The sequence below is a fragment of the Anolis sagrei genome, chromosome 6 (assembly GCF_037176765.1).
Source record: "Anolis sagrei isolate rAnoSag1 chromosome 6, rAnoSag1.mat, whole genome shotgun sequence".
Lineage (NCBI taxonomy): Eukaryota > Metazoa > Chordata > Lepidosauria > Squamata > Dactyloidae > Anolis > Anolis sagrei.
Genome location: NC_090026.1, coordinates 65,480,841 through 65,498,355, shown reverse-complemented (window position 1 = coordinate 65,498,355; position 17,515 = coordinate 65,480,841). Strand labels below are relative to the sequence as shown.

At 40.2% G+C, this 17,515-nt stretch overlaps 1 protein-coding gene across 4 annotated transcripts in view; it reads right to left on the bottom strand.

Annotated features, from left to right (window-relative positions):
- Nucleotides 1-17,515, bottom strand: part of TPK1 (thiamin pyrophosphokinase 1) — a 455,788-nt gene that overhangs the window by 361,236 nt on the left and 77,037 nt on the right. For all 4 annotated transcript variants that reach the window (XM_067470165.1, XM_067470166.1, XM_067470167.1 and 1 more), the window contains one exon: nt 8,914-8,988. In XM_067470165.1, coding sequence (XP_067326266.1) covers nt 8,914-8,988 — 75 coding nt within the window. The remainder of the gene's footprint in view (nt 1-8,913; nt 8,989-17,515) is intronic.

The following is a 17,515-nucleotide window of genomic DNA, read 5'->3' as shown; positions in this document are numbered from 1 at the left end:
GCTCTCTGGCTGAAAAGTGGTAGCTTTTAAGTACCTAGAATGATCTTTCAATATAGAAGTGAGATAACTCAAAGATTAAAGAAAGCTACCTACCTTTTTGGAGGAGGGGGAGCTAATAAAATAAGATGGTGTTAATGTTTTTCCAATACACATGCTGTTAGCCACTTCACTGGAATGGCTATTAATGGGAACTTTTGAGCATACATTTAACTCTGTGGTAGTCTCTGTCACATAGTCCAAATGTCTATTGTTGTTAAACTAAGTCCCAGCATAACCTTAAAATGCAGGTTCTCTGTCATTCTGCCATATGAATTATTACATACAAGCAGTCTCCAAGTTACGAAGAAAAGAGGTTCTGTAGGTTTGTTCTTAAGTTGAATTTGTAAGTCGGAACAGGTATATTTTTAAGTATATCCAGACACACACATCTATATAAATAAAAAATGTAATGTTCGTTTGTGATATTAACAGAACTCAAAAACCACTGGGGGAATTGACACCAAATTTGGGCAGAACACAGCATTCAGAGCAATCTATGTCCTGCACTCAAATAAATTCCTCCCAAAAAACAGTAAGACCTTAAATTTTAAAAGAGAACACTGTGCATGCGTCCAAACCCATTCTCTTCCCCCCACCCGTCGTGTGAGCACAGCCAGCATGAGAGACACCAACGGCCATCCTCCGCCTTTCCCACTTCCAGTGGAGGCCTTTTCCAGGTGTCACTAAGGAGACAGTCGACTATAAGGGCCTCCTCGCGCTTGCTGTGGGCGCCATCTTGGGTGTGAGGAAGCCCAGTAAAAGAGAGTGACACACTCCTCCTGCTATAGGCCACTGAGGGGAATGAGACTCTCGACCTGTTGACGCAAATCCGCCTTTTTGGGCGTGGCACTTAGTCCAAAGTTCAGTCAGGAAAGGCCCCTTTTCTCCTCAACTCGAACTCTTAATTCTGGGTTTGTATTTGACACCAAATTTGGACACAAGACATTTATCAGGCCAACGAGTGACCATCACTCATAACCCCTCCTCCCTTAAAGCAGCGGAAAGGACTTAAAAACCCAAAAAATCTAAAGGATGAAAAGCTAAATGACGGTACAGAAAAAGGAAAGGAAGGGGAGAAAGAAAGAAAGAAAGAAAGAAGTAAAGAGAGAAGGAAACAAGGAAGCAAAGAACGAAGGAAGGAAGGAAAGATGTAGAGAAGGAAGAAAGGAGAGAAAGAAAAGGTTAAGAAAAAGAAGGAAGGAAGGAAGGAAAGAGGTAGAGAAGGAAGGAGAGAAGGAAAAAAGAAAAGAGAAGGAAGGAAACAGAGCAAAGGAAGAAAGGAAGGAAAGGAGAGAAAGAGGGATGGAAGGTGGGCCACAGCAACACGGAGACGGGTACAGCTAGTGTATATAATTACTGTATATACTATATATAGAGAGAGAGAGAGACACAGAGAGAGAGAGAGAGAGAGAGAGAGACAGAGAGAGAGAGAGAGAGAGCTAGCTTTGGATAGCATAGGGAAAGGTTAACACATCTGTGGTGATTGTTTTGCTGTGTGCCCATTTAGAAGATTTCACCTCACTTTCTGTCCCTGTGATCATTGGATTGTGGAAAGCTGACTTGTTATGGAAACAAGGATTGGTGAGAAAGCTTCAGTGAAGATCCCTTCCCCCCATAATAACTTTCAAGAGTCGATTTCCTTTCCATGGGGTAGATTTGTCTCACTTCCTGTTATCTCACTTCACTTTATAACTATTATTCTTTTGAAAGTTGGGTATTTGTAACTTGGGTGTTGGAAATAGCAACCTTCTCAAGCCTCCACTAGTTATTTGTTATGTATATAATTGCTTATTATATTGTATATGTATGTAATGGTTTGCAGTTTTCTTTAACCTTTTTGTTGTGGCCGGGACTGCAGACCATGTGATTAGGTCTGGGTATGTTCAGATGTCTGACTCCATTTTAGAACAGTTTAGTTTTGATTTCAATGCACGAATTGTATGCTGTCATATAACAACTATACTCTGTACAACCTGAGCAATAAAATATATTCTAAATACTTCTATAGAAGTCCCTAGTGGGATTTATGTCTCCGATAAATGGTTAAAAATCACTGTAATATTCTTCTTTTTAAACATTTCAACATTTGCTATACTCATCTCACAACTTCAAAGGAATTCTTTACTACAATTGTTCTGTTATTATGAACTCAAGACCAGCAGGGTTCAGCACTTCAAAGTACCACCAAGAAAAGTATTAATTATTCATTCTACCATTTAAAAATTAATACAGAAGACTAATTACTAATTTTTTAAAACAAACATTATTATGTGTTTTTTTTTTTAGGATTTCAGCATATTTGAGCATAGTAAATAATTTGGTATGTCTCACCCACATAAACTCACATACTATGGCTAAGGTATCACCAGGGGCGGCTCAACCCATTACACGAAATAAGCATTTGCAGTATAGTTGATTTTGCCCAGGGGTGCTCTTGAGGCGCTCTTGGTGGGAAATAGACCTTGACATATGTGAGTTGTAGTTACTGGGATGTATAGTTCTCCTAAATGATGGAATTGAACCAAATATGGCACACAGAACTCCCATGATGAACAGAAAATATATATCCATGATTGGCTTGGGGGGGGGGGGGGGCAAAATACCAAAATACTGTTTGCTTACCGTTGAAAATTACCTAGGGCCGCCTCTGGATATCACTGGGATGTCACAGCTCTGTGGTGACTAGCAAATATCACTTTTGCTATGCGTCACCAACAACATTTGCAGAGAAATCTATGAAGGTTATGTTGATTCTTCAGAAAATCTGGTATTAAATGGTATTACTTTTATTAAAATGAAGTATAGGGTAAAATAGTAAAGAGTAGAGACATCACACTGGCAACAAAGATCCGCCTAGTCAAAGCCATGGTCTTCCCTGTAGTAACCTACGGATGTGAGAGCTGGACCTTATGGAAGGCTGAGCGAAGGAAGATCGATGCTTTTGAACTGTGGTGTTGGAGGAAAGTTCTGAGAGTGCCTTGGACTGCGAGAAGATCCAACCAGTCCATCCTTCAGGAAATAAAGCCCGACTGCTCATTGGAGGGAAGGATACTAGAGACAAAGTTGAAGTACTTTAGCCACATCATGAGGAGATAGCAAAGCCTAGAGAAGACAATTATGCTGGGGAAAGTGGAAGGCAAAAGGAAGAGGGGCCGACCAAGGGCAAGATGGATGGATGGCTCTCTACGTGGGGTTGCCTTTGAAGACAGCCCGGAAGCTCCAATTAGTCCAACGGGCGGCAGCCATGATACTAACAGGAGCGGGGCGCAGGGAGCACACAACTCCTCTGCTGCACCAGCTCCACTGGCTGCCGATATGCTACCGGGCTCAATTCAAAGTGCTGGCGTTGGCCTTTAAAGCCCTAAACGGTTCTGGCCCAACTTATCTATCCGAACGTATCTCAGCCTATCAGCCCACCAGGACCCTAAGATCTTCTGGAGAGTCCCTGCTCTCTATCTCGCCGGCTTCACAGGTGCGGCTGGCGGAAACGAGAGACAGGGCCTTTTCTGTGGTGGCCCCTCAGCTTTGGAACACCCTCCCCATAGAGGTACGATCAGCCTCCTCGCTGATGGTGTTTCGGAAGAGATTGAAAACATGGATGTTTAAACAAGCATTCGGTTAATCCGTTGCAACGAACTTTGATGACTAAGGACTGGCAATCATGGACGACAAATTTTGGATTGTGTTTTTAGTTACGAGATGCTTGTGATTATTATTGGTGGCCCAATAATTTGTATTGTATACATGTTTTATGTTTTAAATTGAATACTGTTTTTAATTGTTGTAAACCGCCGACTTAGGCCGAGATATTAGCGGTATACAAGCATATAAATAAATAAATAAATAAATAAATAAATAAATGGCATCCTTGAAGTGACTGGACTGACCTTGAAGGAGCTGGGGGTGGTGACGGCCGACGGGGAGCTCTGGCGTGGGCTGGTCCATGAGGTCACGAAGAGTCAGAGACGACTGAACGAATGAACAACAACAGTTTTGACCACCAGGGCAGTTGTCGCTTCACCGTCTATTTGTGACACTGATGAAGTACTTCCTCATTCTTTGCATGCTTGCTGGAGATTTTTATGGCATCATAAATTAGCCTCCCCGCATAAGCAGTACCTAAATTTCCTACTTGACAGATGCAACTGTCTTTCGGGCTACAAACGTTGACAGCAAGCTACACAAATTGGTCAGAATCTCACTGTGACCCGGGCTGGCATCGAACTCATGACCTTTTGGTCAGTATTATTTATTTATTTATTTATTTATTTATTTATTATTTACTTCATTTGTTAACCGCCGTTCTCAGCCCTAGGGCGACTCACGGCGGTGTACAACACGTGAAAAACAGTTTACAATAAAGCAGTAACACAACGAAATATCAACATAACTATCAAAATATAACAATAATATATATTACACTAAATCATCCGCGCCGTCTCATCATAGAATCGTAAACCAATCTCATAATCCATATTCCGTTCCAGTCGTCATTGCCAATTATTATTGTAGCACTTAGTTAAAGGCCTTCTCAAATAGCCATGTCTTTAGGCTCCTGCGGAATGACATAAGTAGTGATCTTAATGTAGCTAACTCCCAGCCAGCTGCACCACAGTCCTGGTGCTAGCCAAAAGTTTCAAACTCCAATTATCACAAGGACAGAAAGTGAGATGAAAATCTTCTGAACAGGGGGCGCAGACAGCAAAACGAACACCACAGGGGTGTTAAACCTTCCCTATGCTATCCAAAGCTAATACTCTGTGTGTGTGTGTCTGTGTGTCTGTGTACACACCGACACACACATATATTTATGGCTGGAGTTAAACTTAGAAATGTATCTGTTTCAACTTACTAACAAACGTACAGAACTTCTCTTGTTCGTAACCTGAGGATTGTCTGTAGTCCTTCCACACTACAAAACTATAATATGAGGGGTATTTTTAAAGTAAGGTCCATTTTGTTGTAGACACTAGTAGTTCACGCGCATTCCGCAACGAGTGCGTGCGTCGTGTACAGGCATGCCTCGGGAACAACTATGCTCAGTTTCCGCTCTGTAGCTAACCTGTACGGTTCTGTTCTGTGCTTTAAAAATGTTTAAGACTATCAACTTGTCCGCCGCATTTGAGGTTCGCTCAGTGATACGGTTTTTGGCAGCAAGGAACATGCCTGCTGCAGAAATTCATTGACAGATTTGTGAAGTGTACGGTGATACTGTTTGAGTGAAAGCAAAGTGCGTAAGTGGGTACGAGAATTCAAAGATGGCTGTGACAATGTCCATGATGACTCCGGTCGCCCTTCTTCGATTAAAGGGGAATATAGTGCTATAATCATTCAGGATAAATGTGAATAATATCACTCCCCCAAACTGACAAGCATCCTCACAAAGTGTATTGCTTTTGGAGCAAGGATTGAAAACTATGTTTTATAGCAATACTTCTTAAACTGTGGGTCGCAACCACAAATTTTCATAAAACAAGCTTACTCCCCTGCCAATGGGCTCCTATGATCGACCTGGTGGCAAAGGCCTATAAACAGCATTATGTGAGTGTATGTATCTAGATGCTGTTTAAATCTCAAATAGCTAATGTTGCAGAAAGAGCTGGACTACATTATTTTAAAAACATCAGTGGACATGCTGGGGCTTCATGTGTTGCTAATGTCCCTAATCCAGTAAATTCATGAAGTATAATTATGACAAGATACTTTCTGTTGGACAACACATAATCTAACAGCCTGGTAAATATGCACAATTACTCAGAATTAAGCTTCACAAAACTCCAGGGAGCATCTTGTTAAGTAGAGGTAGCTAAAGGTTGCTGCCTACTAATGTTGCAAGGGCTTACATTACACTAGCTCTCATAAAGCGCTCTGATAAACCGATTTTGCAGTAGACCATCTTTCTTTGTTTTTAATCACACTGAAAATCCTACTTTGCTGCACTCTCAATTTTGTCTAGCTATTGGAAATCCAATAAATGACTGCTGGAAATAGGTTTTCAGCTCAGTCCTGAAATATTGTAAAAATCCTGAAGGGAAGAATTCGTACCAAGCATTGATTTTCCCATGGAAGGAGGAAATAGCTTCAAGCCTCTCATGACTTATATATCTCCAAAGATTCCACACTGCTTATTCAAATCATACATATCTCCAACAGCAAAAAGGTAGGCTCCGAGTATGGATGATAAAAGGCTATAACCTTGTCTTTTTACAGTAATTATAACATAATGCTTTGTAGATGACCTTTCCCAAACACATAATTCCTAAATTAGAAATACAACATTGATTTGAGACAGTGCATTATAAACCTAACAAGAAAACATTTCTGTGAGCCATTTCCTCACATAAACTCATTCATATCTTGGCCACATTGGTCCATGCTCTTGTTACATCCCAAATAGATTACTGTAATGTGATCTACATGGGGTTGCCTTTGAAGAGTGTTCGGAAGCTTCAAATAGTCCAATGGGCGGCAGCCAGGTTACTAACAGGAGTGGCGCTCAGGGAACACACTACTCCTCTGTTGCGTCAGCTCTACTGTCTGCCAATTTGCTACTGAGCACAATTCAAAGTGCTGTCTTTAGCCTATAAAGCCCTAAACTATTCCGGCCCAGCTTACCTGTCCATTCGTATCTCCTCCTATGAACCATCTAGGACAGGGATTCTCAAACTAAGGCCTGGGGGCCGAATACGGCCCCCCAAGGTCATTTACCCGGCCCTCGCTCAGGGTCAACCTAAGTCTGAAACAACTTGAAAGCACACAACAACAACAACAATCACATCTCATCAGCCAAAAGCAGGCCCACACTTCCCAATGAAATACTAATCCTAATAAGTTTATATTTGTTAAAATTGCTCTTCATTATAATTATTGTATTGTTCTAAAGTGTTTTTTGCACTACAAATAAGATATGTGCAGTGTGCATAGGAATTCATTCATATATTTTTTTTCAAATTATAATCCGGCACTCCAACAGTTTGAGGGACTGTGACCTGGCCCTCTTTTTCAAAAGTTTGTGGACCCCTGCTGTAAAGGCTTCCTCTTTGTTGTCTGATATTCTATTTAATCTAGTATGCTGCCACCATCTGTGAGGTACTAGGCTATGCTGCCACCAATTAATAAGGGTTTCTTATTTAGTTTATTAATGGATTCCCCTATTTTCAAATAGATTCACTGGTACCACTCTGTAGTGCTTCTTTTGGTGTGTAGCGAGGTTTTTTCCTCCTTGAAATAGTACACTGAGACTTGAGTTACTAAAACAAGAATAAGTTTACTTGGAGTATGGAAGGGTCTTAATGATTTCAGAGTTCTCTTCTCCTGAGATATAAAGCTTCATGAGTTACAGTTTCAACAAATCTTAATATAACTTTAGGATGTCTTTTACTTCACCAACTAGTTCTTTAGTTGTTATACTTCTAAATATGTTTCCTTATTGGACAGATTAACTAAGGTCAGCTAATGCCCTTGTCTCCCTTCAGCTTCCTGCTGAAGTAAAGATTCCCAGAGGGATTTCTTTTCTTATTAGTGCACAGCTAAACCACAAACCTAAACCCCTTGACTTATTTAAATCACTCAAGCTTTCCCTTAGTTTGGTTCACCACACGTTTGAACCACCTTCCCTTTAGCTCGATGACCAAAGGACTGAAGCCTCAAAATGTCTGCCTCTGGTAAGTGCAGTTGGCTCCACCCTTTCTCCATGGTAACCTAACTCAGAGTGCTGAGCTTGGTCTCATCCCCCTAGTTCTGCCATTTCTAAATGATTAACCCTTTATGTACATCCATAACTGTCTTTTACCTCCTGAAGACATACATATAATATTCAACCATCTAAGCATATATACACACACACACACACACACACACACACATACATATACACACACACACAATCATATTTAACTGTAGAGACACATAGTTTTCTTCTCCTGAGTTTTCTACGCTTAACTTACAGTTAAAAATCAATGCTTCATCACAAAAGCCCTAAACAATTCCGGCCCAGCTTACTTGTCCGAACGTATCTCCTTCTATGAACCATCTAGGAGCTTAAGATCGTCTGCTCTCGATCTCGCCTGCCTCACAAGTGCGATTGGCAGAGACAAAGGACAGAGCCTTCTCAGTGATGGCCTCCCAGCTATGGAACTCCCTCCCCAGGAATATTAGATCGGCCCCATCCCTCCTGACGTTCCGAAAAAAAAGTAATGATGAACATGTAATGGCCAGACGATGTTACTGGATAACGTTTTTAACAAGATGACACCGATGATTATATGCTTTGATGGTTTTTATATATGTTTTATATTGTAATGTTGATTGCTTTTAATGGCATTTTTATGAATGCCTGACATCGAATTGTGCCAATCTGTAACCCGCCTTGAGTTGCCATATGGCTGAGAAAGGCGGGCTATAAATAAATAAATAAAAATATCTAGAAGTCCATAAAGTGCCCACTGATATTATTTTTAAAAATGTGCATAATCAGTTCACTAGCTAGGTAATGTACCCCTTCAGCAAAGAGGCGGAGAGACACATGACTAAATTAATAATTTCTCTGTGTTGATATTAGTTTAACATAGACATCTCAAAAATGCAGATAAGGGTGCAGGCCTAGCCATCTCGATGATATGGTCATTTCTTATATGGCTCTCTATTGTAAGGTTTTGCATGCAGAAGCCTTCATCCACATGGGACCCTTCTGCCCTCTACTGTGATACCGTCCAGCTATCACCTCAGGTAGAACTTGATCAAATACTCAAAATAAACTTGATAAATTTATGTCACTAATGGAAACCACTATATAGAGAGCTGCAATGCAGGAAGTACATTAAGACAGAAAGCAAAAAAAAAAGTATTTGGAGAAGTGTATAACATTATTATTACCTCTACTCCACAGATGATGAAAATGACCTTTGTTCAAAGGCTGGTTGAGAATCAGAAGGCAAATCTTAAGTTTTCCTGAAAAAAAGGAGAGAAAGGTAATTAATTTTCACTTCTTGGTATTCTGTTGTTACCTCTGTCCATGGTCCATGTGTAACCAGAAAGCCTAGAAAAGGTGCTTTATTGTATAGATTTTGGAGTGAAAAAGCAATTTGCAACAAGTTATATAATTACAAGAGAGATTTTTCCTTCTTTTTTTGGATCTCTTTTACCAATCTACTAACATTTATTTTAAAACTAGAATAGAAATACATTATTTTCATGGAACATTTCTAAGATCAGTGAACATAATTGGACTATAATAGTAAGTGCTCTCAGATATTTAAATTTACAGACATATTGAACTTAGCCAGTGTTCAGCAGTCTCTACTATGGAAAATTCAGATTAAAAGCCCAAAACAGTTAAAGCTCATTGAGTGGCCTTGGGAAATAACTGTTTATTTCCCTCAGCTTGTCACAGGATTAGTTTGGGGTGAAAATATAGCTCTTGAGTCTTTGGATGAAACCAAAGTACATAAATATACATAAATAAGTAAGCACTTCTCCTTGCACCAATTCAATCATCCTTAGTCCAAGCTAAAGCAGGCATTCGGTACTTTCTCACTCAAAACAAACCAAAGTTGAGTAGTATTATGTTGAAATTTCTCAATATTCAGAAAAAAAATATGGGAAATGTAGTACAATAAGTTAGCGTAGTTACCATATTTAGTTAGGTAGTTACTGGAAAATTAAGGCACACCTTTTTGGCTAAATGATCATGCCAAATTTAAGGTGCGCATTGTTGTTGTTGTTCATTCATTCAGTCGTCTCCGACTCTTCGTGACCTCATGGACCAGCCCACGCCAGAGCTCCCTGTCAGCCGTCACCACCCCCAGCTCCTTCAAGGTCAGCCCAGTCACTTCAAGGATGCCATCCATCCATCTTGCCCTTGGTTGGCCCCTCTTCCTTTTACCTTCCACTTTCCCCAGCATCATTGTCTTCTCTAGGCTTTGCTGTCTCCTCATGATGTGGCCGAAGTACTTCAACTTTGTCTCTAGTATCCTTCCCTCCAATGAGCAGTCGGGCTTTATTTCCTGGAGGATGGACTGGTTGGATCTTCTCACAGTCCAAGGCACTCTCAGAACGTTCCTCCAACACCACAGTTCAAAAGCATCTATCTTCCTTTGCTCAGCCTTCCCTAAGGTCCAGCTCTCACATCCATAGGTTACTACAGGGAATACCATGGCTTTGACTATGCGGATCTTTGTTGCCAGTGTGATGTCTCTACTCTTTACTATTTTATCGAGATTGGACATTGCTCTCCTCCCAAGAAGTAAGTGTCTTCTGATTTCCTGGCCACAGTCTGCATCTGCAGTAATCTTTGCACCTAGAAATACAAAGTCTGTCACTGCCTCCACATTTTCTCCCTCTATTTTCCAGTTGTCAATCATTCTTGTTGCCATGATCTTGGTTTTTTTGATGTTAGGTGCAACCCAGCTTTTGTGCTTTCTTCTTTCACTTTGATTAGAAGGCTCCTCAAAAAAAACCCCTCGTATTACTTGTTTTCTGAAAGAATACTGATTGATCTGGGAACAATATTTTAAAAATAACATCTATGTATTAACTACATTGCGCTTTCTTCTTTCACCTTGATTAGAAGGCTCCTCAACTCCTCCTCGCTTTTGGCCATCAGAGTGGTGTCATCTGCATATCTGAGGTTGTTAATGTTTCTTCCAGCAATTTTCACCCCAGCCTAAGGTGCACATTACATTTGTGTAATATTGTAAAGTGTGAGCAAGCACGGGGGCACACAGGAGATGCAGCAGGAACACACGTTGACCTCCTGGCCTGCCCCAAGTCATCACCACCTTAGTCTCCTCCTTCTCAGCTCCTGGAACCTGCCCAGGCTTGTGGTGCAAAGCAGGTGGAGCCTGAAAATGGAGGAGGAGGTGTCTTTGGGCAGGTAAGAAGGCTGGCACTGTCACACCTCAGAGTAGATTCACCTTACTGAAAAACACCAAACTGCACACAGCCAGAAGTCTTTATAGTTTATTAAAAATAAAAGGTAAAAAGTTCGTAAAAGTAATGTTTCAAAAGATCAATATAAACAGCACTTTGAAGATTAATCCAAAAAGGCACCAGCAAAACAAAAACCCAAGAGAACATGAAAAAATCCTGAAAACATGAACACAAGGACTGCAAGATAATCCATACAAGCAAAGGCAAGTTTCTAAGTTAAACGCAAAGTTGCTTTGACAAAGACTTGGTCTCAAGCACACTGCTTAATACTCTTTGCAAACATGAAGGCGTTTCTCTGGCCTCCTTCCTGTTAGCTATTCTCACACTCCTTCGGACTCTGAATTCCAGACGGTCAGCCCGATCTAAGGTTCCCATTTCATCAAGGTCAGTCTGTTCATTAGTGTCAGCCTGTTTACTCATTATCATTATCAGGCTGAGAACTGTCCTCCTTCTCTGAGTCAAACTGCACTTGCACCTGGCTATTTTCAGTATCAACACTTTCATTCCTTGCTGTGGGAAACTGCAATTTTTCTCTGTCTATAACAGGGACATTTTGAACCAGGCTGTGAACCTGAGTCCCATCATCCTCATCAGAGACACTCTGTGGTTCCAGCTGAGTCACAACAGGCACATACACCTGCTGCCTCTCCTGTGCACATGTCTGCCTGCTTTTTTAAACTTTCTTTCTGTCCTTTCAACCTTTCTCTCCCTTTCTATCCACGACATGCGAGTGCGGAGAAGAGCAAACCATAGACCACCTGCTGCAATGCAACCTGAGCCCTGCTACATGCACAATGGAGGACCTTCTTGCGGCAACACCAGAGGCACTCCAAGTGGCCAGATACTGGTCAAAGGACATTTCATCAACTACCAAGTTTGCAAAATCTGTGTTTTTTTTAAATATGTTTGTTTGTTTTGTTCTGTTAGAAATGTAATACAATGGTATGGTTGCTAATGACACGATAAATAAATCTCCCTTTCTTTCTTTTCTTTCTTTCTTTTCCTTCTTTCTCTCTCCCTTCCACAGTTCCCCTTTTCTTCCCTTTTTCTTCCCTTCCACCCTATTCTCTTGTAAATTATATATTCCACTTGTTCCCTCTTTTCCTGTTCCTTCTTTCTCTTTCTTCTCATCTTTTCCTTCATTCCTTTCTTCCTCCCTCCCCCTCCCACCCTCCTTTTCTTACCTTCTTTTCATTCTCCATCCATCTTCTCCTGTCTTCCTTCTCATTCTCCTTTTTTTTTTCCTTCCATGTTCCCTCCTTTCAATTTCCCCCTGTCTTCCTTCCCATCAAGGGTTACCTGATTCTCTGGTGTTACTTTCATTGCTGAAAAATTTGGTGATCAAACACTTTTTATTTTTAAAGAAAGAATTCTAAGTACACAACAACTGTAATGCGAACCTTTTTGGAAGGTATTACAAAGAGTGTACTTTTTTCCGCTGCGTATTACATTCGGCAGCAAGATATATTTATTTTGGTTTCAGGGTTTTGTAAATTCATGGGCGTATTAGATTTGATGGCAGACTAGATTTGAATAAATATGGTAAATGTTTTCATTCTATTTTAGAAAAAGCACATGCAAATACATATTAAATAACTGATCCACAATACCGCTCTATAAATAAAAAGAATAATAAAACACAAAATATAAAATAACCAAAGACATAACCACAATTAGAGGGGGAAAGTGGGGGAAAGCATAGGAAACCATGTTACCCCGTTCCTTCCAGTCTTTCCCTATCTTGTAGGATGGCCATCCCTCCTATGTCCTTAACTGTCTTTCCCTCGCTTTCCCCCTTCATGAATCCATTGGGAGTCAGGTAGCACCTGACTCCTATAGATGGGCTTCTGCCTCTGTTTCCATGTATTGCGGAAACGGAGCCTGACAAATTCCTACTGGAAATGCCCTCACGTTGTGGGGTTCTGTTTCCTGAGTACATGAAAACAGAGCTCGAAGCCTGTGGGGTGAAGCCCTAACATTAAGCACTAACAAAATTAATCTACCACCCCACCACCATAAAAAGATACATAAAGGTTGACTTATAACACTCCAATCCCAACATCTAAACCTCTGATATAATCTGAAACTTTTTTTATATATCAGACAAAACTGCTTTTCTTCTGAGTAAAAATAATACTCAAAAGTAAAAATAATAATTCCATATATGGTATATCAGTCTTGAATTCTGCAAGCGTAATCTTTCCTTCTTTCTTCTTTAAACAAATAAAAAACAACTCTCAACCTTCTGAGTAAAAATAATAATTCCAAATAGGGTATATCAGTCTTGAAGTCTGCAAGCACAATATTTCCTTCTTTCTTCTTTATATAAATCAAAAACAACTCCCAACCTTAAAAAAAAATATCTAATGACTTCTCACTAATCAAATTTGATAATATGTCAATTTCTGCTATTTGAAAGATCTTCAAAAATCATTCTTTTTTGGTTTCCACTTAATGAATCATCGTAAGCTTTACACCTTTAAATCATTCATTAGATCTTCCCAACCCTGGCTTGAATTTTATCTTTATTTTAGGATCCGCATTACTCTCTGGATGATTTTCCAGTACATCTTAGTCCACCACATAGGACCCTTGTGCTTCTCTCGTGTCCAACATACATTTTTGACTTCTGCTATATATCTAAGACACTTTTGTTGGAGTCAAATACCATCACTTAACACAGTGGTTCTCAACCTTCCTAATGCCACGACCCCTTAGTACAGTCCCTCATGTTGTGGTGACCCCCAACCATAAAATCATTTTCGTTGCTACTTCATAACTGTAATTTTGCTACTGTTATGAATTGTCATGTAAATATCTGATATGCAGGATGTATTTTCATTCACTGGACCAAATTTGGCACAAATACCCGATATGCTCAAATTTGAATACTGGTGGGGTTGGGGAAGGGTTTATTGTGTCATTTGGAAGTTATAGTTGTTGGGATTTATAGTTAACCTACAATCAGAGAGCATTCTGAACTTCACCAATGATGGAATTGAACCAAACTTGCCGCACAGTACTCCCATGACCAGCAGAAAATATTATGGAAGAGTTTGGTGGGCATTGACCTTGAGTTTTGGAGTTGTAGTTCTCCTACATCCAGAGAGCACTGTAGACTCAAGCAATGATGGATCTGGGCCAAACTTGGCACGAATACACAATATACCCAAATGCGAACGCTGGTGCAGCTTGGGGAAAATAGACATTGACATTTGGCAGTTGTAGTTGCTGGGATTTATAGTTCATCTACAATCCCACCAATAATAGGAATGAGTCAAACTTCCCACACAGAATCTCCATGACCAACAGAACATACTGTGTTTTCTGATGGTCTTTGGTGACCCCTCGGACACCTCGCGACCCCTCCAGGGGTCTCGTCCTCCAGGTTGAGAAATGCCAACTTAACAGCTCAGTATGTTTAAAGCAATACATACGCTCGTTACAGGAAAGAGAAAGAATAAAAATAAGATGGATACTTTATATTTCACCCTCATATTCCACTGCCAAAGTAAATGCAACACTTTCCCTTAATAGGTACCTGTGTAATGGGACTTTGCTTTTCCTAATTATCCTAGGCATTTGTGCAAAAAGTTCTCTTGGCTCTTTAGTGCCTCAGGGCATCATTTTAGCCTCCATTCCAACACTAGCTATTTCTAAGAAATAGTCTCTATTTTTTATTTCATGTCTCTAAGAAATCACTTTCTCTAATTTATTCCCCCTGCTTTCAAGAGAGGAGATTTGGGGGATTTGGAGGATTAAATAATATGGCAGTGCCTTCAAGGCATCATCCTTCCCTCAGATCTCCAGAAACAAAGCTACTTATGGAGAAGAGAAAATGGGATTGAGGGAAGAGGAAAAATGTAGTGAAATCTAATGTAGACCTAATCCTTCTGTATTTCTATGTAAGTGGCACACAATACTACAGACTAAGCCACTACGTAAGTCACAACTTGCTACTTCAGCTATTTAGGGCGCATCTAGACCGTCCTTTAAAAGCGGGAACTCCCGCTTCTTCAAGTGGGGCGTCCAGATGACATCCCACAGAAAAACAATTGCATTTGCCACAAAGCAGGAAAACCATGCTTTGTAGCGAATTAATTTGATAGTGGATTTGATCTGCAGCTTCTTGAAAGGTGTGGGTCGTACCCACTATTTCCGCTGCTCCCACAGAAGTTCTGGACAGCAGTCCCACGTTTTTCTGGGTTAAATTAACCTGGAAAACAGTGAGGGCATCAACCCCCTCCCCAAACCCTCCACAAAAAAAAAACCCTTTAAAAAGAAAATAACTTATGGGGCCAGCATTCCTCTGCTGCCAGCCCTCTCCTGGCGCTTAGGAATGATGTGCCAGGAGAGGGGAGGAAGAAGGAAAATTGCTTCCCCCCTTCTCCTGGCATGTCATTCCTAAGTGCTGGCCCCATAAGTTATTTTCTTTTTAAAGGGCTTTTTAAGGGTTTTGGAAGAGGGGGTTAGGATGTCTGGGTCTTCTCCCAGAAGGTTCCGGGAGTGCATCTGGACACCCAGCGCTGAAAGGTCAAGCTTTCGGGCTGCTGTGGAGACAGAAGACTGCCCTGACCTGGGTTTTTTAAACCCAAATCAGCAGGGATTTTTTCGCTGTCTGGAACCACACTCAGATTCAGCTCAAATTTGTTTTTTTCCATTCACTAGCACCCAAGCACCCTTTTCTTTACAAGCAAGTCAGGAAAGTCCACACATACAATAAATCCACAAAGTAATCAGTTGATTCCTTTTAGCAATATGCAAACAGGGAACCAAAACCCTCGGTGTGTAACAAGATCATAACATTATTGGTATCCTATGCCGAAGAGCATATGATAAAGATATACTAATTGGACCCACCGCTAAGAGTTAGAATATTGTATTTTGTTTGGAGTATAAAATCCCCACTCAGCCATGATATTCAAATGGCAATTTATCTCAACCTAATCCTGACTTGCAGTGTTTCTCTCTTGAACAAATGTACTAAGCATTTTGGATGAGAAGTAGGATAAAAGTGCAATAAGTACAATGAATTGAGTTTATTCTGTAGATCACAGCTTTTTAAATTGTGGGTCCTGACCCAAAATGGGATCCCCTTAGCTCGATGTTTTCTGAATGTCCCTTAGTGGTAGTTTTAGACCAGGGGTTCTCAAACTAAGGCCCGCGGGCCGAATACGACCCTCCAAGGTCATTTACCCGGCCTTCGCTCAGGGTCAACCTAAGTCTGAAATGACTTGAAAGCACACAACAACAACAACAACAACAACAACAATCCTATCTCATCAGCCAAAAGCAGGCCCGCACTTCCCACTGAAATACTAATAAGTTTGTATTTGTTAAAATCGTTCTTCATTTTAATTATTGTATCCTTTTAAGTGTTTTTGCACTACAAATAAGATATGTGCAGTGTGCATAGGAATTCATTCATTTTTTTCATATTATAATCCGGCCCTCCAACAGTTTGAGGGACTGTGACCTGGCCCTCTGTTTAAAAAGTTTGAGGGCCCCTGTTTTAGACATTTACATAGATCTGTTGTGCAGCGTTAACAGTGGACTTTGCAGAAGGTGCTTCAGTTGTACTTCATAAAAAGGAGAACCAGCCTGCTTAGCAAGCCTTGCAAATGCTATTTATTATAGTACATGATCGATTTTATACCTATTTTATATACCCATATACCTGGGGTCACATAAAAATTTCTCAAGCAATGGGGTACCAAGTAGAAAAGTTTAAGAAACCCTACTGTAGATAACTGTTTGGGTTAAATATGTACAGCAGATTTCAAAAGTAGAGGTGGTGAAAGGGTACTGCAATGTATCATCAGGTATTCTTTTATTCAAATTATATTTTTGGTGGAATTGGGGAAACTGGAACTCATTGTAAAATGCAATGAAGAACTATCATCTGGAATGCTGTATCCAGCTTTTATATTGCCTGTATTGGAAAATTGTCTTCAAGATGAGATAGGTGCAAAGAAAAAGCACAGAAGATTGATAAAGGAAGGTGGTGGATATTGATGTAATGCAGGTTGAGTATCTCTTACCTGGACAGCTAAGATACTTCAAAATCTGAAATTGTTCACATGCTTTCTGATGATTCGATGTATACATTTCATGTATAAAACTGTTTAAAAATATTGAATACAATTACCTTCAGGCTATGCGCAATAAATGTATATCAGACATAAATAAATATAGTATTTAGACTTGGGTCCCATCTCCAAGATACCTTCATGTGCATGTATATGGAAATACGGATATTCCAAAATCTGAAAAAAATAATAATCAGGAATCCAAAACACTTCCGGTACAAAGTGTTTTGGATAAGAGATGTTCAACCTGTAGTATCCTATGGGACCAGAGGTAAAGTTTTACCTTACTTTTCCCCAGACAATTCCACCCTCCTTTCTTTTTATGCGTGCATAATACGACATTTGGTTCAATGCCAATGCTAACAATTATTACTTTAAGCAAGAGGATAAAATGATTTTGTAAACTATATTTAAAGAAGCAAATGCTTGGGATTTATCTCAGTACAGACATAGCAGTA